Below are 22,731 nucleotides of genomic sequence, written 5' to 3' on the forward strand. Positions count from 1 at the left end.
GTCCCGGTTACTGTTGGTGCAAAGGAGGCAGTTGGTTCCTAATCCATTTCAATCATTGATCAATGTATCGCATCCCGGAAGATACGCTGCATGTTTGGCTCATAAATCATCCATGATAATTCGTGGACCCGGTTTTTTCCGTACACTTTGTCATTGTGACAGCAAATTACAGTTCGGCAACAGCTTATTAAACTTATTAAAAGTGTAAAACTTGCAGGATCAGGAGTTACCCAGCGTGTAAGGCCCCGCAACTCCTCACAGGTTAGACTAACATGAGTGAGTGAGTATGGCTTTAGCAATATTCCAGCAATATCACGGCGGGGGACACCAGAAATGAGCTACACACATTGTAACCACGTGGAGAATCGAACCCGGGTCTTCGGCGTGACGAGCGAACGCTTTAACCACTAGGCTACCCCACCGCCCCCGCTGGGGTTGAGAATGGTTTGCGATATAGCCTCTTCCAATGCGTTCTACATTACATGTCGGGCCAACGTACTCATAATCATAACGCTTAGTCTATGAAATTATATAAGTTTGATAGAAACAAATAATTCTTTTTTATAAATGAGTCACAGTGAGATGGGTGATTCAGAACCTGGGGAAATGTAGACTTGCTTCACTTAGGGCTTTAGCATTGCGGAATGGGCATGGCGGAAGGGGAAATAATGTAGTTCAGGCACTATGAGACAGAATATTTGCAATACTGCAACAATATCACTCAAGAAATTGGTTACACATATTGTACCCACTACTCGAGGAGCAATGTGCACGATCCATCGGACAAAACTTTGGACCTGGGCCCTTATTCTCGAAACGTTCGTAGCCCTAAGAATTCTTAACTTTGATCGTAGCCAATGTGTTAAGAATGGGCCTAAGAAGTTCTTAGGGCTACAAACGTTTCAAGAATAGCTAGCCAGGGCCCCGTTTTTCAAAGCGATCGTAACCCTAAGAAGACCGTAACGCCCATACTTTAACATAGACTTACGACAGTCGTAGCGCTAAGATCGCTTTGAGAAACGAGGCCCAGGGCAAGACATGCTTACCCCTTTCGTGGACAGCTGGTATCATTACTGCTTTTCTGCGACTCATTCATATTATTTTATTTATTATTCAGACTTTGATTAAATTTTGAATCAGTTCCGGTGGATAATCGGGACTTGTTATTCTGTTTTGATATTTCAATCCCAGTTATAACTAGATAGTATGACGACCTAACACATAAACTGACGCGCTACGATGTAATCGGAATAGTGTCTAATACGGGCGGTTGGGTATCCTTGTGACTATGTATATGGCTACAGTGTGTGAAGCTCATTTTTTATATCCACTGCTGTGATACTGCTGTTACATTGGCAAATGCAGCGTAAAACCAAACACATCCATACGGGGTCTATATAATGTTAGTCCTGTCAATGCACTTTGGTTACTCTTGTTACATGATGTTTATCATCCGGTTTTCTCATTTTCACTTGATGGTTTTATCACATTTTCACTGCTTCTTTGACCTGCATAACACATACTTGGAAGCCCTTTAGCAAACGGAGCGGTGAAGTCCGGGTTAGAATTGGTCTTCAGCAACCCATGCTTGTCGTAAGATGCGAGTAACGGGATCGGGTGGTTAGGCTCGCTGACTTGGTTGACACATGTCATCGTGTCCCAGTTGCGTAGATCGATATTCATGTTGTTGATTACTGGATTGTCTGGTCCAGACTCGATTATTTACAGACCGCCACCATATAGCTGGCAACTTGCAGAGTGCAACAAACAAACGAACAACAAACTTTACAAAACGTCTCCCTGAATCATTATAAAGCTGAAACTAATGAATTGTCCACATTTATGTCATCGACGTTGATTTTGGATTTAATGTGAGGTGAGGCTTGCTTTTCATTTTAGGCCGTGAGAGATCAAAATTAAACATCCCGACACTGGCTCCCACAGCAGATATGGTTTCTGTCAAGAGGGACCATTGTCTCCAGGGAGATACAGCAATTACTGCAGGAGTGTCTGTCATATACCAATCGTCGTTGTTTTATAGTCTATGTAATGAGCGTAGGGTAGTTGTAACATAAATGGTACATGGCAGCCACGATTACAGTAAACGCTTTCCTACACACGCTAAAATTGCACCATTTGAGAACTGAATCGAGGCCTATTTTGGCTATCCTAATGATCGCAGGGGCGGTGGCGGTAGCCTAATGGTTAAAGCGTTCGCTCGTCACGCTGAAGACCCGGGTTCGATTCCCTACATGGGTACAATGTGTAAGCCCATTTTGGTGTCCCCGCCGCGATATTGCTGAAATATTGCCCAAAGCGGCGTAAAACTAAACCTAACGTATTGTCCCATTTAAATATAGATATAAAACGGCGAAAGAAGATACTAGTAATCTGTTTTGTCAGAAACAGGTTTCAGTGAATTAAACCGAAAAAGTGTGTGACAAATATATGAATGGATTCCCGAAAATCATTAATGACACCAGGTGTTCGCTAAATGGTATGCATGTCCTGTTCTGTTCTCTTCTGCACCCGCAACACAACAAACAAAAATAGTTACATGAAAATCCTTAAATCCTGAAACATCTTTTAAATTCGTCCCTCCCAGCATAATCCATATTTGCTCACTCACTTATCATCAAGGTAGAGCTTTGATACATAACACAACGTAATACAGCTGACTGCCCACACTAGTTTGACCAACCACAAAAGAAGTACCAGACACATCTGTGGACCATCAAGGCGGTTGTGATAGTGTAAACTAGATAAGATCAAATAGCCATTAGGAAACAGTCGAAAACCATAACATTCTGTCGCATATGTAGATGAGTTCGACTCAAGCATAAGAAAGTTATCGATGAATTACAATGAGGAACGTATTCCGTTATTATTTGGTCATCACCATCGAGTGGCCAATCACGGACCTACATTTTGACCTACTAGTATATTAAACAGAATCGGCCATTTGATATCAAATATATATCCAAAGTGTTAAATAAATGTTTAAACACATTGGTGGCCCTCGGAGTTTTAAGCTTGTATCGACCCGTTGTGATATATCTTGTATCTAGAGAAAAGGATTCTTTATTTAAAGGCCCTGTCCTAATTATGAGACAGACTGTGTACATTTGTTAGTTCGTTCGTTCGTTCATTAGCCTAGTGGTTAAAGCGTTGGCTCGTCACGCCGAAGACCCGGGTTCGAATCCCAAATGTGTGGGTACAATGTGTGAAGTCCATTTCTGGTGTTCCCCGCCGTGATGTTGCTGGAATATTGCTAAAAGCGGCGTAAAACCAAACTCAGTCAGTGTAGCAGTTAAGCTTCATCGTACTGCTGCCAATTGGTAGGTCATGTAATCACAGGTGGCTTCTCTGATAACCTTTGTCAGTTTAAATATCGAAAATATTAATATGATAGCTCTAAATATCGTGAGCACCCTACCTTTTGGGATTACAACTTGAAAATCGTTATGGATGTGAAGAGGAGTGATTGGGTAAGTTTGTTATTTCGCTGTTTTAGCAATATTCCAGCAATATCAGGGCAGGGGACACCAGAAATGGACTTCACACATTGTACCCATGTAGGAAATCGAACCCGGGTCAGAACACTTTAACCACTAGGCTACCCTACCGCCCCTCGTTCAGAATGGGCTAAATCAATTCGATGATGTCATCGGTAGAAATCACAACCTGAATTGGAAGAAAACGAATGAACCTATACGATCTTAAACAGTTTTGTCTTCCATCGAAACTGAGGCTACCATTCATGAAACGTTTGCAGTTGTTCCCACTTACAAGACTCATATAACACAACCATTCCACGCAAGCATTAGTACATTGGTCAAAGATCTTTGTATGGGGATATATAAAGGCCACATCTAAGACCAGTGTGTTAACTGAAATCTGCCCAAACCATTCATCATTACTTTTGTAATTGTGTGCAAAATAATGTTGGCTATCACTGTATCAAAGATCAACCATAATCTGCAACACATTCAAGGAAGCATTTTCTTTGTATTCAAAGAAAGTATTTGATCTGGCGGTATGCATTTATGATATGGCCAGCTGAACAATTGACGTGCCCTGGCATGTGTTTATGACGTTTATGCCACCGATGGGGCAGGACTACGTTCAGCTTCCTACGAAAACCTGGTATCATCACTATTTAATAGTGAGTCAAAAAACAACCATGATATAGTCGGAATCGTATATTTCTCTGCAGTGACTTCTTATGGGCGTGGAAAGCATTTTGCTGCTTTTATTTCGAGGGCTCTCTAATTATCACCCGAACATAATGGCGCTTTCTAGCTTGAGCTCCGTAATAAACAATTCGTAAGACTCCTATATACAACACTGTAACTGTTTCTCTACACCACCTATTTGCTGTAAACGTGTTTGGTGTTAAGTTACCCGGGCTGCATGGGGCATCTCGACAGCTGCACTGATTCCCTGACCTAATACCATCGAGTTCTGATGCTGAACTTATACATTGACAATGGCCGTGTGTTGGGAAGTCGTGGCCTTCATTCATTGTCGCCAACAACAACCACCCACGTGTTCACATGAATGGCATCAAGCAGTCTGGTTCATCGGGTTATAATCAGCCAGCGGGGGCATTGTCAGTGTTAAAGAAACTATTGTTGGAGAGAAGCTTGGCCCGAGTGTAACATCAATATCGTAAGCACCAAAGCTGCTGATGCGTCAAAAAACAATCATGACCCACTGTAAAACATCCTTTTTATCGTATAAAGGTTTCACAGTATGGGGGATTGTGAGGAGAGTAGCACAATTATTTTTGTAGCATTTGTAAACATTATCTCCTCTGAAGCATCGTTTCCGGGTAAGCAGTTGGAGGTGGGTTATTAAGTGTACAGATCATATCTCATCGCTGTGTTATAAACATAACTATAAGACATGCTTGTGTTATGACATTGTTCTGCCATGCATGATTTGTGAGACTGTATGCATGTATGATATGGTTTTGAAATGCATGATTTGTGAAACGGTATGCATTGGTGATATGGTTGTGAAATGCATGATTTCTTAAGTGGTATGCATTGATGACATGATTGTGACATACATGACTTGAAAGATAGTTTGCTCCGCTCAGCGTTCTACAGCCACCCTTCACAAATTGCCATATTGCCAGCATACGTCAATGGATCACAGAACGTCGAAAGGGTAATCGTCGTTGGTCACGTATCCCCCGAGTCCCGATTCATTCTGCGCGTCCCTGATGTCCGCGGACGTGTGTAGTGATGTGGAACTTGACAGACTAGGAGGCGGATCAGTAATGATATTGGATGGCATCACAATGACTGAACGAACTGACTGGCTGGTTAGTTTGTTGTTTAACGCCGCACTCAGCAATATTCCAGCTATATGGCGGCGATCTGTAAATAATCGAGTCTGGACCTGGCAATCCAGTGATCAACAGCATGAACATCCATCTACGCAATTGGGATACGATGACAACCAGGTCAGCGAGCCTGACCACCCGATTCCGTTAATCGCCTCTTACGACAAGCATGGGTTTCCGAAGACCAATTCTAACCCAGATGTTCACGGGTCCATTGTGCAAGGAAAGCACAGAGGACATGTAAGACTTGGGTAATTGCGGTGGTTGCGTAACAATAACGTCTCACGGTAAAAGGGATGGGCAAGTGTGTCTATTGCGCGAAGTGCTCCAGTCAAAGATGACACAACACAAAAAGACAGTAATAATATGTATTGAAATAAAAGGGTCTTGGTTTACAGATGTGCAAGTTCCGACTGCACAGTCCAGGTGAAACCTAAAAAACAAGTTGGCTTGTTGTCACCTCGACAGTGCAGGCAGAAAGAGCCATTGTACAGATACAATAATGAAAATCAACAATAATCCGACTGATATATAGGATGTGACGACAATACTTACTAGGGGCAACAATATTATTAAAGGACAAATAAATACAATATTGGTACAAAAGTATATGTGCATATATGAGCACACAATCCCAAAGAGTATTTACATAAATACCTTTAATTACATAACCCAAAAGAATCGTCACACCCCTCCTATCAGAGGATTTACATAGGGCCCCACCTGAGGTGAGGTGAAGGTCACATTAACTTTAAGGGCCAATGGGAAATATAAAAATACATATATATACACAAAGTGGGGCAATATCTATACCCAACACATTCGGAATATATGATGCAGAAAACCGGCTTTAATTGATATACACAATAGCCACGACAGGTCACCTGGCCTGTACGACACATGTGGCTAAGGGAAATGGGGTATGACTGCCTGTTGGATGATCATACTAGTCAATATGAGGCTAGCTCCAACAGAATGTCAATACACCCAGTAGGTACACCACTTGGGGCTACCCAGAATGAACACCTAATTGTAGTAAAATACATTGATGAGATGTAATAAATGGATATTACATGATTTACATTATTACAATTTGCAGGTATATTATTGGCCATATAATATAATACATTATATTATTATTGAATAAACTGTGACTTCACTTTCACATCAAGTGGGGAAACATACTAAAATATAATTGATGGAGTTGCACGGTACCGGTAGTCAATGCAATGTTAAGATAACCATGAAGCAGACGACGGACCCTAGTTTTGTTTACATCCGGTGCAGCCATTTTGTAATGGAGCCGGACGGGAGCCGGAGAATGCCGAGGAGAGCCGAAGACAGCCCAGGCTGTGTGCTGCTCAGTGGAGAGGTCAGCACTGGTCAGTGAGCATGACCGCCACTAATTGGTTCCAGCTGATACCGTGATACTCTAACTGAGCACATGGTTTGGTAACCGGGACAGTGATACAGCCACTTTTTAATTTAGATTAAAATGGCAAAAGAGTTCTGTTGTTAGCAGCAACAAGTTGTAAATAAATGGAATTTTGAATTTAGCAATGAGCTAGAGACAATTTTGACTGGCAGGTCAAATAAGCAAATTAATGCTAAACACACAAAGTACCTTACTAAAATGAATTTCTAGATGAAAATATATTACAATGAGTACATGTCATTTATTCTTGCCATCGAGTGCACGTTTGGACAGTCACAGATGAGTGACCTTTCGCCAGTTGGCACAGCAAGAATAATTGATGACAGTGACTCAACACTTGTTTTAATTGTGATTTATCAAATTAAAAAATACATTAATTTAAAAGCCGCAGATAATTACTTATCCTGCTAACAACATAATTATGCATTGGAATTTAGTACAGAAGACCTAGTTGCAATATGGAAGCAAACTGAGGTTCTTACCTAAAAAACAAGTTGGCTTGTTGTCACCTCGACAGTGCAGGCAGAAAGAGGAAGATTTCAGGCTTGGGGGTCCCACGCTCCCTCTTGCCCCTGTCATGTGACAACATAGCCCCTGGGGATTGGCTAAAAAAAACTGTTGCTATGGAACCCATAGCACCAGTGCCTTGAGCCCCAGAACCCTATCAGATAACTGGTAAAGGGCAGGATATTGGGTTACTTGTGCAAAAGACTAGGACAAAATATCCAGCCTTTACAGACAGAACTATTGGACCAACATACTGACACTATTTGTTGTCCCATGTGGAAGTCTTGTAGGTCAACGTTTTGTGTATTTCCACGACTCTCCGAGCAACACGACAAAATCATACTGCCATAATCATGATTGCAATCGGTACGGTTGCAAGATGCAAAATCAGTATGGGTGTAAGGTGAATGATTCAAAGGTTTTGTAATCAATGTTTTATATAGTATTGACAAGTATGCACGTGTATTTAATGTTGTATGGAAGTGGAATATGACTGATATGTGTTCTCAAGACCAACTGGCGGTCAAAGTTGCCTCTAATAAATCACTGTCCAGTTATATACCAGGTGAATTGTTGTCACACCTGGTCAGTTTGGCAAGAACATTGTGCTTTCAAGTTTGATGTAGAGATGCTTGTACCAAGTACAAAAGTCACAAAGGACGTGCATTGAAATGGGGTTTTAACAGACTCCAGGAGTGGTTATACGGTGGTGGAGAGTGGTGTGTGTGCAATGGAAACGCTTAGTGGTAGTAGAACTCAGAGCAGAATGTTTTCACGGCGACACTAAGAGGTTCTGCTTGTAGATATACAATTGTAGTAAACATTCAAAGAACTTCAAAGTTAAACGTGAAACAACGTAATGTCAACTCAGAAAATGGATTCTGTTCGGCATTTACGACAGATCTGACCAAATAACACTGTGACTGTTTTACAGGAGGCCCAATTGTATCAACTGTACATGTATGTGACTTGGTAGAAAAACACAAAGAACTCACATCAAAATGTTAGAAGGCTATAATGAGTGACGAAGCAAAATGTATTCTGTTTGGCATTTACTACAGATTTCTTCAAGTGCCATATAGAAACTCATATGAAGAAGAGGAACACTTTTTGTGGCTAGAGAACTTCACGTCATCAAGCAAATCATTGCATCTATTGTAATAAAGATGGTGTCTATCCATATAAAGTGTTCTTCTTCATTTACTCCAGTGAGTGAGTTTAGTTTTACGCCGCACTCAGCAATATTCCAGCTATATGGCGACGGTCTGTAAATAATCGAGTCTGGACCAGGCAATCTAGTCATCAACAGCATGAGCATCGATCAGCGCAATTGGGAACCGATGACACGTGTCAACCAAGCCAGCGAGCCTGACCACCCGATCCCGTTAGTCGCCTTTTACGACAAGCATGGGTTACTGAAGGTTCGTTCTAACCCGGACCATTTACTACAGATCTCAGCAAACATCACACTGATATTCAGGAAGCCCAGTAATGTATCGATTGCAAGGGACGAATTCTGTATAGTGTGTGCAGATTCAGAAGTTTGTCTATGATTATTCTGACGATATCCTCTATTGTCATCCTATTGTTTCTGTATGAGCACATTTTCTTGTATGTATTTCTTTCTGATTGCAGTGAGATTCTCAGCCAGAATAACTTGACAAGAATAAGAAAAGATGATCTCAAGCCATACGAAAGTTTGCAAGAACTGTAAGTATTGCAAGTGGTATTTATTGTTATTTTCATTTATTTCATAATCACATCATCGTCATCGTCATCATCGTCATCATCATCGTCGTCGCCGTCATCGTCATCATCATCATCATCATCATCATCACATTTATTACAATATATTGCCGCAATACCTTTTTAACTCATTTACCCATTCAATCACTGCTGATGTAAATCATCATCATCATCATCATCATCATCATCATCATCATCATCATCATCATCACATTTATTACAATATATTGCCGCAATACCTTTCTAACTCATTTACCCATTCAATCACTGCTGATGTAAATCATCATCATCATCATCATCATCATCATCATCATCATCATCATCATCATCATCACATTTATTACAATATACTGCCGCAATACCTTTCTAACTCATTTACCCATTCAATCACTGCTGATGTAAATCATCATCATCATCATCATCATCATCACATTTATTACAATATATTGCCGCAATACCTTTCTAACTCATTTACCCATTCAATCACTGCTGATGTAAATCATCATCATCATCATCATCATCATCATCATCATCATCATCATCATCACATTTACATGTATTACAATATATATCCGCAATACCTTTTTAACTCATTTACACATTCAATCACTGCTGATGTAAATTAACGGATTTCTCACCTCAGAATACACTTAAATACAGTTTATTAATCAAGTGGTATTTAATTTAATTTTCAGTGTTATAAAATACAGTGGTGTCCGGTTTATAGAAGATGGGGCTTTTGAAACAAATACACAACTGAATAAAATGTAAGTATTATAACTGTTTTACATTTCCTGTATTATAATTAAGATATGGTTTAAATTTGTATTCGCTGCGCAAACTCGACCTGCCGTAAATCGGGTACCGTGTGATCGTACATGCATTAAGTCGCAATAAGGCGATGGGACCGATAAGAAGCAGGGTAGGCCAAAGAAACCACGTAACTGTACACCTAGTTATCACCTTATAGTTATCCACGAGAGATAACACAGTGAAATCTGGAAACTAAATGTTTCGAATTGACAGTTAATTCTCCATATGCTGTCAAAATGTTTTATATCGTGACAAAAGAAGGCACTCACTTTCTAACTTAAACATCAGCGTATGGACCGAATTCACTGCCTGTCCATTGGCACAGAGGCGATTGGGTTATTATAGCTTAGTGGTTAAAGCGTTTGCCGAAGGCCCCGGTTCGATTCTCAAATATGAACAATGTGTGAAGCCCATATGTCTGAGATTCCCACCAGTAGTTGTGTTTAATCCTGCAATGTGTTGTTTTTTCTTTATTTTTGAAAGTTTTAAATCAGGTTTTTTTTCTGAAAAGGCAACACAAGTTGGAAGAATACTTTGAGTTCCAAATCTGTTCATTGCTTGAATTTAATATCGCTACCTTTACATATTTTCTACTGAAACCAAATATATGATAAAATATACTTTCAGATATAGCATTTATAACTCTTCCTTGTATGTATAGTAACATATGGTGTGCTAAAACACACACTACATCCCTTTCGATTTTGGTTTCTGGTTTTCTATTTAAACTGATTAAAACACCAATTACACACATCCTTCAGGCATGATTATTGAAATTATCGCTGTACATAGTGATAATACTAATCTATAACGATGTTCCAAGAAATCTGTCTCCAATGCAGAGACGTATTGTCGAAACATTCCTCCATGCCTTCCTGGTCAATACTTTTAAGTCTTCTGTTTTCAGCGACCTTGAACATAACAAACTGGAGACGTTCTCTCGATTCCTTGTGAGTCACCTGCATATCACTGAACTGTGAGTATTAGGACTGTAGTCTTCTATCATTAATGACACTGTCATTCCCGACAATATGACTTACGTATATTTTGAAGTTCCACTGTCAAAGTTGGTTTCAGATATAGCATTGATCTTTTAAAATGTGTATATATTTAATAGGTTGGCTCTGTCTCCTGGATTTAATAAAGACGCATCACTGTCAAGTTACAATGAAACTTCAGACAACTGTCTCCGATTTTCTGAGATAAGATTTCTGTGCACAAAACTGAGATGTAGCTAAAAATGTGACGTGTAAATTGTCACAACTAAAATATTCATTTTTTGTTGTGTTGTTGTTGTTTGGTTTGGGGTTTGTTTGTTTTTTCTTTTCTTTTTTTTTGTTTGCTTTGTTTGTGTGTGTTTTATGGGTTGTTTTTTTTGTTTTTGTGGGTGTTTTTTGTTTTTTTTTTTGGGGGTTGTTGTTTGGGGGGGGGTGTATGTTTGTTTGGGGTTTTTAGGTTTGGGGTTTTGGTTTGTTTGTTTTTGGGCGGGGTTGCTCTTCTTACTGTTTAACTCAGCAAATTTCCAGCTATATGACGACGGTCTGTAAATCATCGGGTCTCAATCCATATTTGACATCATCAACATCGATCTATAGAAATAGGTTACTATGACATGCATCAGCCAAGTCGGCAAGCCTGACCACCTGATCCCGTCAGTCTTGATAAGTATTGGTTGCTGAAGACCAAATATTATCCTGATCTTTTTTCGTACATCGATGTTCATTATGTTACCCACTGAATTGTCCGGCCCAGACTAGATTATTCACAGATGATGTTTAGCTGGAATATCGCGGTGATAAACAACAAAGGAGCACACTAACGAAAGCGTTCAAGGTATGATTGTTTAACATCAAATGACAGTTTTGTCTGACACACATTTGACTTTCCTCCAGGAACCTCAATGAAAATCCTCTGGTATGCAGCTGCAACATGCAATGGCTGAAACTAAAACAGAGATCTAAGTTCTTGGACAATCAACGGATCATGTGTATACAGGATGGGGCCATACGCCACGTTTCGGAGATGGAGAACCCGGATTGTGGTGAGAACTAGAGACCATTGAGACCGTATATAGTTGTTTGGGGGACGAAGGGTAGCTTAGTTGTTGAAGCGTTCGCTCGTCACCCCCAAGACCATGGTTCGAGTCCCAGCATGGGTATAATGTAAGCCCATTTGTGATATCGCTGGAATATTGATATTTGGCCAGTTTATCAGTCAGTCAGTTATAGTTTCTCGGCCTCTGCGTCTTGACTCTCATGTTTAATATCACTCTATGAATAGATCACTCTTATTATATCATGAGATCACTTATAATAAGATCATTTATAATAAGATCACTCTCATTTGTAATATGCACTGGTTGTAAGGATACGTCGTGAAGAACTGCGATATTCCATGTGGAGATTATGGTTTGGGGGTAGGTTGTGGAATGTAAGGATTGCTGTGTGGAAATATGATGTTGAATGAAGTGATTGCTGAATAGAAATATGATGTTGAATGAAGTGATTGCTGTGTGGAAATATGATGTTGAATGAAGGAATGGATGTGTAGGAACATGATGTTGAATGAAGTGATTGCTGAATAGAAATATGATGTTGAAGGAAGGGATTGCTGTGTGGAAATATGATGTTGAATGAAGGAATGGATGTGTAGGAACATGATGTTGAATGAAGTGATTGCTGAATAGAAATATGATGTTGAAGGAAGGGTGATTGCTGTGTATGAAATATGATGTTGAATGAAGGAATGGATGTGTAGGAACATGATGTTGAATGAAGTGATTGCTGAATAGAAATATGATGTTGAAGGAAGGGATTGCTGAGTGGAAATATGATGTTGAATGAAGGAATGGATGTGTAGGAACATGATGTTGAATGAAGTGATTGCTGAATAGAAATATGATGTTGAAGGAAGGGATTGCTGTGTAGGAATATGATGTTGAATGAAGTGATTGCTGTGTAGGAATATGATGTTAAAGGAAGGGTTGTGTAGGAATATGATGTTGAAGGAAGGGATTGTTGTGTAGAAATATGATGTTAAAGGAAGGGATTGCTGAATAGAAATATGATGTTGAATGAAGTGATTGCTGTGTAGGAATATGATGTTAAAGGAAGGGTTGTGTAGGAATATGATGTTGAAGGAAGGGATTGTTGTGTAGAAATATGATGTTAAAGGAAGGGATTGTTGTGTAGAAATATGATCTTGAATGAAGTGATTGCTGAATAGAAATATGATGTTGAAGGAAGGGATTGGTGTTAATAGATAATTACGGTTCAAGGAATGGTCGTGTAGACATGCTTCGTTGAGTACATGCATTTGTGGAGTGGAACAGCGATCTGATTGGATATCATGCTTTCATCACAAAGGACACAAACCATATTATACACAAGGTTCGGCCACGATGGAGCTAAGAAACGTTGCTTTTAAATGGCAAGAGTGGAACCTAAACTTTGATATAGTTTGGTGACACGCTTGCCGCGGGAAGATGATAGATTTATACTGTATACAGTAAGACTGACTGTTGCGTGTAGAAACAAAACCTTAAATGTTGATGCAGCTAGGACTTGGTGCTCAAGAAATAGGAGACTGAATGCTAAAAATGACAGATGACTGATCAGATAAGAAGATGCGAGAGAAATGACCTACGTATAATGAAGAAATGGAGAAAGTGAATGGCGCTCATTGAATACATACATATATGTATCTGTTATATAACAACATCAAACAGTAATTGACGTTTAGGTAATGCCACTGTGACGTCAGAGTAGCTTGTTTCAGCGTCTCTAGTGTTGGCGGCTGTTTGATTAGATGTAACTGGTTCAGTATCGTGACAGCAAGCAGGGTTGGTTCATTAATACTGCATGTCGAACAAAATAGACTGCAGATGTTTTGCCCATCCCATGATAACTCATTGGGTCAAAGACAGGGCAGATGCTTAGTGAGTTGTATTCATAAATAAATAAATGAAAAAAGACACCTCCGCATGTCCAGAGGATTGGGTATTTTTGTATGTTGTCCAATATTTGTAGACACACAGAAACAACGCTTTCATCCGGTATATATTAACAAACCAGAGCATTTATTGTTCTGTGAGATGTAGGCTCTCCTATAATCTTACTTCTTATTGTTCAGTGCTGTCTGAATAATACAATACACATGCCGAAATAATACCATGGTTTATGTTATCGAATGTTATCTCTGAATAACATGGTATTAGAAGTGTTTTCGTTGACTGGTAGTCTTAGAAAACCATTTGTTGAAATACTGGATTCTTTTAAACCCTTTTCTTTTTTTTTGTAACAGGCTTGAAAAAAAAGAACGTATATGTCAAAAACACTCTGTCAGACACTCTTTACGGGAAATGTTTTTCGAAGAAGTGACCGAATACAAACAAAATTTCGAACAAAAATTAGAGGCCCTTGGATTAAAATGATTTGGTTACCTTTCATGTTCAATTAAAAGCATGTTGTACTTGGAGATTATTTCATTGTAAACATCCTTAAATGAGGGTATCTGATTGTAAACTAAAGAATGTGAGTTTATGAGATTGAAATTTCAAGCAAAGTTATTAAATTCGATTAAGTCTTTGTTACCATTACTCATTCCAGCAAACGTTTGTAAAACATAAATGGTGGATTTGGGAATTTGGTGTAGATATATACAGTTTTATTGAAGTCTGTGGAAAGAAATTCATTTACAATGACATGTCATGATTGAACTCGCCAATTACGATTTGGGCCTATTAACTAAACTTGATGATCTTCAAAAACAAGGTGTATGAGAAAGCCATCAGCATTTTGTACTACACGAACTTTAAAAGTTATAAATCAGTATATATTTTTAAAAATAACATCATGCATAAGTATTTTTTTAGTGCTGGCTATACACTCTCGTAACAAACGTGAGATGATAATCTCTTTACAGACCACTGAGTGTGTGATTAAATTGTGTTTTATGCCGCTTTTAGCAATATTCCAGCAATTCCATAGCGGGGACACCAATAAATGTACACGTGCTTCACACATTGTACCGATGTAGGGAATCGAACCCGGAATTTTGGCGCTTTAAGCACTAAGCTATCCCAGAGAACCTTCTGAATTTAGACCAGTTTTCATTCATTATGATGTACAATTTGAAAACAGCGTACGAATACAAAGTCTGTGTCAATCGCCGCAGTTATTTTATAATGCCAACTTACTCTCATATGTTTTTCTTTTCAAAAGCACAAGATCCACTTTTGGGGAACGTTTAGATAAATGGCATTGCACTAAAGTGAAGATGTAATTAAAAGTAGTTCCTGATAATCTCATATGCATACTTATCGGATCCTGATGTCAACGTAATCCGATTCGTTGGTCCCACTGATCACTCCAGACATTATGTGACGAAAACATTGTCTCTGTATATTAATCAATTCCCGTTACAGAAACACCCCATGTATACGCGTCGCCCTCTGAAATATCAATCAACGCCTCGCAGGACGCTGTGTTCGTATGCAGAGGAATCGGAAGTCCTAAACCGGATGTCAGATGGAAATTGAAGAATCTCGTTTCTAACTACACGATCAGTACGGTCGAGGACACCGCCAATGAGACGGTGAAGGAATTGAGGGTGTGGAATGTCAGCTCCTCTGACCACAACAACCTCCCTCGGTGCATCGTGGAGAATGAAGTCGATAACGTGTCAGCTCAAGTTGAAATACTTGTCAATTGTAAGTTTGTTGTAATTTGGATGTTATTGGAGTTTTTTTGTTTTCGTAACACCCCACTCTAGGATTTCAGCAAAATGGCGGCTATCTGTAAGTAACCGGGTCTCGGTCCTCTTAAGTAGGTCACGGCACTTCGCGAGACCTTACATTGTTTAGTACTTCCGGTGACAAACAACGTTTTGAACAGATACTCATTGCAGGAATAACAAATTTACGATCTAACCATCCCCAAATTAGCCAACTATTACGACTGTCAACAGCTGTGACAGTCAAGCATGGTTGTACACTTGGCCAAGTCATATTTGGAGGTCTTGCTAGTGAGCTTTGTGGTAGTGAAAATACATTCTGTGGCCTTCGACATTGTTCCCAGATGCAGCTAATACCTCAAGCTAAGCTATGAGTTTATTGGCCATCAGTTCATCAGTCTCGCCCACACTGAAACACATGAATCCTTAGGGTTCTGCTAGTCTGAGATGGTAATGTGACTATCAACCTTCAGCTTTGATTGTATAAATCCCAGGGAGCTGAGAATGAGCAGATTGGTCAGTTGAAAGAGGCGGTAATGGTGCAGCACATTGGGCATGGACTAATGTATGGAATCCAGAGCATTATAGATACTCATTATCATGATTACGAATACTGCAGAATACGTGTGATGCCATGTAAATGGTTACGGGAAACAGAGAAATTAGGACCACATGCTATTTTATGTCTCAGTCTGAGGGGTATTTCCTACCTTAAGTCTGAAGGCAGTGGCTGAATCCGCTGGAAATCCGGGCAAGATAAATCGGATTTGTCCAGTGGTCTGCTCATGGTATTCGTGAAGACTTGGTGTCATCAATGATTTTCAGAAGTCGAATCACATAATTTTCTCCACTATTTTATGTTGTATCAAATGGAATTTGTTTCAGCAAATAAAACACTGGTTGTTCTCTAACATGGATGTTTTCTATATTCAATGGATGAAAGAAATCTTTGTTGTCTCCAGTCATCATATGGAAGGAATGAATATGAATAGTGTTAAACACCCTCACTAGTTATTATTAGTATTATAGTAGCACAAGTAAACAAAGAATCCGTAGAACATAGTAGAATCGCTTAAAGAAAGTATTTTATAGAGGAACAAATGGCACTAGTAGAATCAGTAGAAGCAGTAAAGCAAAGTACATGACAGTATAACAAAAAAACAAAAGAATCAGCAGAACATAGTAGAAACAGTAAATGAATATGGAAAGTGTAGAGAACCCTCACTAATTCCATACTTTGTCCATTCCAGCTGCTCCACGGTTGGAAATCACAAAGGTGAACATGACCATCAACGAAGCAACAGACCAGAAACTGAAATATGCAGTCCACGGCTGGCCCGAGTCTTCTATTCAGTGGTTGTTTAATAACAAAGTTCTGAACAGAAAGGGGATATTAGGCTCTAACTTCACGATCTATCCTGGCCTGGTACGGGGCTCTCTCGAATTTGAAACAGCGAATTACCACTACGGCGGAACGTATACCATCATCGTCAACAATACATATGGAATGGACCAAAGGAACATCTACATATCAGGGCATCAAAATAAAATACGTAAGTTACGAAGGCATGTCAATATGTGGCACGTGTCTTGCATTTCAAATTGTTTTAACGATGGTATATGTGTCATGGGAGTGGAGGTGTTTATGTGTTATGGTACTGTATGTGTTGATATGACACGGAAATATATGTATCTATGTGTCATGGATGTATTGGTTTATCTGTATCATGGATGTATGGGTCTTTATGTGTCATGGATGTATTGGTTTATCTGTATCATGAAAATATGGATACCTATGTGTCATGGATATATTGGTCTATCCGTATCATGGAAGCATGGGTCTCTATGTGTCATGGATGTATTGGTCTATCTGTATCATGGATGTATGGGTCTTTATGTGTCATGGATGTATTGGTTTATCTGTATCATGAACATATGGATATCTATGTGTCATGGATATATTGGTCTATCCGTATCATGGAAGCATGGGTCTCTATGTGTCATGGATGTATTGGTCTATCTGTATCATGGATGTATGGGTCTTTATGTGTCATGGATGTATTGGTCTATCTGTATCATGGAAGATTTGTGTTTATGTTCAGCTTGGAGGTAAATGTGTGTCTGGTGGTGTAACAGTATCATGGCAGTGTATTTGTGACGTAAAGTGGCCATGCTGACAGTGTGTTTGATGATGTCACGGTAAACGACAGTGTGTCTGTTGACGTCACAGGGCAATAGGCATGTTGATAACACAGTATAATGACAGTCTGTTTGTTGATATAACAGCATAATGACAGTGTGTTTGATCATGTCATTGTAAAATGACAACATGTTTGTGGATGTGTGTTTGTGATGTCCAGGACAGCCGATAATGATGTACAATGTAGTTTGGTTCTTGATTCACATTCTACATTTCCGCTTGTTTCTTCTGCAAGAGTTTCAAGCCCTGAAGCATAGTACCAATTACAGTCTAGACATTGCAATTAGCGAAGCATTGGAATTGTAGGCATTCTCAATATATGGCTAATCAACAACTGCTAGCCTTTTATAGTCCTGTGACAGAAAATTAGGCACTGATTGCTTATGTGTTGTCTGGAATGTTCGCATTTTAAACTAGTCATTATTTAGTGAAATCATGTAGTATCAATTTACTATCCAAATTAATGCAAAATTTACATGTTTCTTTGTGGTTCCCTTTGGAAATCATGCTGATATTTTCTCTATCAGCTCCTACTTTTACTCCCAAATGTCCAGTCTGCATATTGTAAGATCATATAATATTGTATAACACCAGGTGCCACAGCCAATGTTGAAGGTATAGTGTAATATTAGATTGTCCCGTGACACCATGTGGCCGTTCAAATTATTCTGTAGTCTGTATGTATAACCACTGAAGATGTCATTTTATAGCTTAAACATTCATGATCCATGACCCATGATCCCTTCACATGCTCATTCCCCGTATCAAGTCTTTGATTATGTTTTGAAACTACTATAGCTTGTTTCAGTCAGACCGGAACATTTCCTGCAAACGGACAATAGACTAGGAGTTTACAGTCCATGTAAATATATTCATGAAACTTTTTTTAAATTTTTGAATGGTGATAAAAGTGCGTTATAAAAGGCCGGAAGATATTTGTAGAAGTAGTTGAAAATAGTACACAATGTAGATTACTGTAGATCCACTTGGTAATGGTGGAATCAGTAGAATGTAGTAAAACCCTAAGACAACAGTAGAATCAGTAGTGACAAGAGTAGAATCTGTACAGCACAGTAGATTATTGCAAAATCAATAGATCAAAGTAAAAACAGCAAATAGGCCATCCAATAGATCAAAGTAGACACAATGAAGCAAAGTAGCACATAGAAACAGTAAAGCAAAGTATATCATAGTAGAACAAGTAGACAGATGAGAATCAGTCGAACATAGTAGACACAATGAAGCAAAGTATATTGTAGTAGTACAAGCAGACAATAGTAGAATCAGTAGCACATAGAAACAGTAAAGCAAAGTATATCAAAATAGAACAAGTAGACAGATGAGAATCAGTCGAACATAGTAGACACAATGAAGCAAAGTATATTGTAGTTGTACAAGCAGACAATAGTAGAATCAGTAGCACATAGAAACAGTAAAGCAAAGTATATCATAGTAGAACAAGTAAACAAGATTAAAATCAGTCGATTATATAAAGAAACAGTAAAGCAATGTAAATCATATTAGCACAAGCAGACAATAGTAGAATTAGTTAAACATAGCAGAAGCAGTAAAGCAAAGTATATTACAGTAGGACAAGTAAACAATAGTAGCATCAGCAGGACGTAATAGAAACAGTAACGCAAAGTATATCATAGTAGAACAAGTAGACAAGACTAGAATCAATAGTACATAGTAGAAAGAGTAAAGCAAAGTATATCATAGTAGAACAAGCCAATGATTTAGGCATATCATAGAACAAAGTAGACAAGATTAGAATCAGAAGAACAGAAAGAGTAAAGTAAAGGTTATCATAGTAGACAGGACTAGAATCAGTAGTACATTGTCGACACAGTAAAGGAAAGTATAGTATAGTAGAACAGGTCCCCAATTTTAGAATCAGTAGAACATGGTAGAAAGAGTAAAGTAAAGGTTATCATAGTAGACAGGACTAGAATCAGTAGTACATTGTCGACACAGTAAAGGAAAGTATAGTATAGTAGAACAGGTCCCCAATTTTAGAATCAGTAGAACATGGTAGAAAGAGTAAAGTAAAGGTTATCATAGTACACAGGACTAGAATCAGTAGTACATTGTCGACACAGTAAAGGAAAGTATAGTATAGTAGAACAGGTCCCCAATTTTAGAATCAGTAGAACATGGTAGAAAGAGTAAAGTAAAGGTTATCATAGTACACAGGACTAGAATCAGTAGTACATTGTCGACACAGTAAAGGAAAGTATAGTATAGTAGAACAGGTCCCCAATTTTAGAATCAGTAGAACATGGTAGAAAGAGTAAAGTAAAGGTTATCATAGTACACAGGACTAGAATCAGTAGTACATTGTCGAAACAGTAAAGGAAAGTATAGTATAGTAGAACAGGTACCCAATTTTAGAATCAGTAGAACATGGTAGAAAGAGTAAAGTAAAGGTTATCATAGTACACAGGACTAGAATCAGTAGTACATTGTCGAAACAGTAAAGGAAAGTATAGTATAGTAGAACAGGTACCCAATTTTAGAATCAGTAGAACATGGTAGAAAGAGTAAAGTAAAGGTTATCATAGTACACAGGACTAGAATCAGTAGTACATTGTCGACACAGTAAAGGAAAGTATAGTATAGTAGAACAGGTCCCCAATTTTAGAATCAGTAGAACATGGTAGAAAGAGTAAAGTAAAGGTTATCATAGTAGACAGGACTAGAATCAGTAGTACATTGTCGACACAGTAAAGGAAAGTATAGTATAGTAGAACAGGTACCCAATTTTAGAATCAGTAGAACATGGTAGAAACAGTTATGTTAATTTTATCATATTAGAACAAGTAGACAGGTCTAGAATCAGTAGTACATGGTAGAAAGAGTAAAGTTAAGTATATTATTGTGGCACAAATAAGCAATTGTAGAATCAGTAGGACAAAATATAGGATTTCCATTTAACAGTAGTGGAATCTGTAGATCATAGTAGAATCAGTAGAACACGGTAGATGAAACAGTTCAACAAGTAGATTAGTCGTTGAATGCCACAAACCCCTTTTTACCTTTCCTCTTGCCCTCTTCAGACTGTCTGCCTCTTGTTCAATAACACCATTAGGCTGTCTCTCACTCCTTATCCTAGTGCTGTATACATTTATTTCTTTAGTATCATGAGGATGTCCTCTGCTTGACCTGTACATCATGCAGACAACGGACATTCAGTGTCTGAATTGATTAAATTAGACGTTCAAAGCCGTAAATCCTATAGCAGGGAATGTTTAGTCTGGAGATTTGTTGCCATAGCAACTGATTAATTCCGAACACCTAGTGTAAAAGTAACATTAGTGCCTTTGTTGCTGTTCGAACATTTTTGGCCCCGATTTCTCGAAACAAACATATGTCTTAGTTTTGACTTAAGTTAGAGTTTTTACTCAAATTTGAGAAAATGCATTTCACAGAATGAACTGAAATTGATATTAAACTCAAACATAGCAGACAATTTGAGTTTGGTGGATAGATCACTTAAGTTGATTGGGCTTTTTTATTTAAAAAATGCGTTTAATTTAAGAATTCAGTTGTTTTAAATTGTCAAACTCACTTTGAAATTTGAGTAAAAACTTAAGTTTGTTTCGAGAAATCGGGGCCTAATGTTTGAAGAGCATCACTAACACAGGATCTATGGCATGGCTTGGTGCATCATTCAGGAGCGATCCCACTTGTCAGGTTGTCGATTTAATCCTTGACTATGAATACTTACGAACTGCTCCACCAGGTGGCTGTCACAATTATTAAAAACATAATCTGGAACTATTTTCCAACGTTAAACTATGAGATGGATCACTCCGCGTACGGTTCGTAACAATATGTTACATTCGTGACAAGCTCGTGTTATTCCGGAACAAGCCGAATAGCTTCTTGGAGGTTACGGAAAGGAGCGAGTGGTGACGAATGAATATGTTATTCTTTATAACACCAAACCATAATGTTTGGAATGGCTCGGGCATGTACATATAAATCCCCAACTCTCCATCTATAGACAAACGTGTGCAAGTATGTTATTATTTTACGAGAATGCTTAAGTCGCAGTCCTGGTTGCCATATTAAAAACAGCCGAAGAAAACAATCTGTGAATTTCTGTTTCTTCACGTTTTGTGACAATGGCTTGTGTACTTTTATTCTTCCTTCTGTTTATATTTATAACATCCCTTTTTTACAAATATTTACGGTGATTTGTTTGTTATTAAGTAGATATTATCTATCCTTTGGAATACGTTAATATTATTTATGGAAATAATTATCAAATTTCTGTTATACATGGGCATATATTGTAACACCATTTTTAATGACTTTTTCATAACTAATGACAGTTTTTGTGTACTTAATCTTCTGTTTTGTTTTATGACATTGATATCCGAGCAGATGAAACAAGAATATGTTTTTATCTCAGATAGGGTAGAGATGGCCCACTCTTTTAACGTGACGCAATTTGCCTCCGGTCGTGGTGTGAAACTTGGCATGCCCCACATTGTTCCTAGGTGTATCAACACCATACCTCTATATCTATGGGTTTCACTCATGGGTTTCACTAATGAAACCTGCTTCATTTCAGGCTTTTGTTATGTAGCTGGAACACTGTTAAGAGCGGCTACGAACACAACTTACGCAATTATGGTGATATTTTTCTTTAAATTTCAGGGCACCCTGAAAGACCCCACCGTTTCCCGAACCCAAAACCACCCTCCCGGCCCAAAGTGACAAGCACTTCACAGCCCAAAGTGAAGAATACGGACGACTTTAAAATAGTAAGAGGCGATGTCATACTGAATGTATTCACAAATTAATGTGTGTGTATTCTTGTTTTGTTTTCACTTAATGCGACATTCCGTAGTATACAAGGGGACAAAGCACAGGTTCTCTGATCCGGCCACAACTCCGTAATTCCGGTCGAGGAAATTAAACTGTTATAGTCAG

At 38.6% G+C, this 22,731-nt stretch overlaps 1 protein-coding gene across 1 annotated transcript in view; it reads left to right on the forward strand.

The window, feature by feature from the left end:
- Positions 1-22,731, forward strand: part of LOC124282502 (NT-3 growth factor receptor-like) — a 94,374-nt gene that overhangs the window by 67,066 nt on the left and 4,577 nt on the right. Inside the window, exons 3-7 of the mRNA XM_046718511.1 lie at positions 8,931-9,005; positions 10,762-10,830; positions 11,747-11,895; positions 15,280-15,564; positions 16,838-17,013. Of these exons, the coding sequence (XP_046574467.1) occupies positions 8,931-9,005; positions 10,762-10,830; positions 11,747-11,895; positions 15,280-15,564; positions 16,838-17,013 (754 nt within the window). The remainder of the gene's footprint in view (positions 1-8,930; positions 9,006-10,761; positions 10,831-11,746; positions 11,896-15,279; positions 15,565-16,837; positions 17,014-22,731) is intronic.

This window comes from Haliotis rubra, unplaced genomic scaffold (genome assembly GCF_003918875.1).
Source record: "Haliotis rubra isolate DU_JTF1 unplaced genomic scaffold, ASM391887v1 Scf3, whole genome shotgun sequence".
In the NCBI taxonomy this organism is placed as follows: Eukaryota; Metazoa; Mollusca; class Gastropoda; order Lepetellida; family Haliotidae; genus Haliotis; species Haliotis rubra.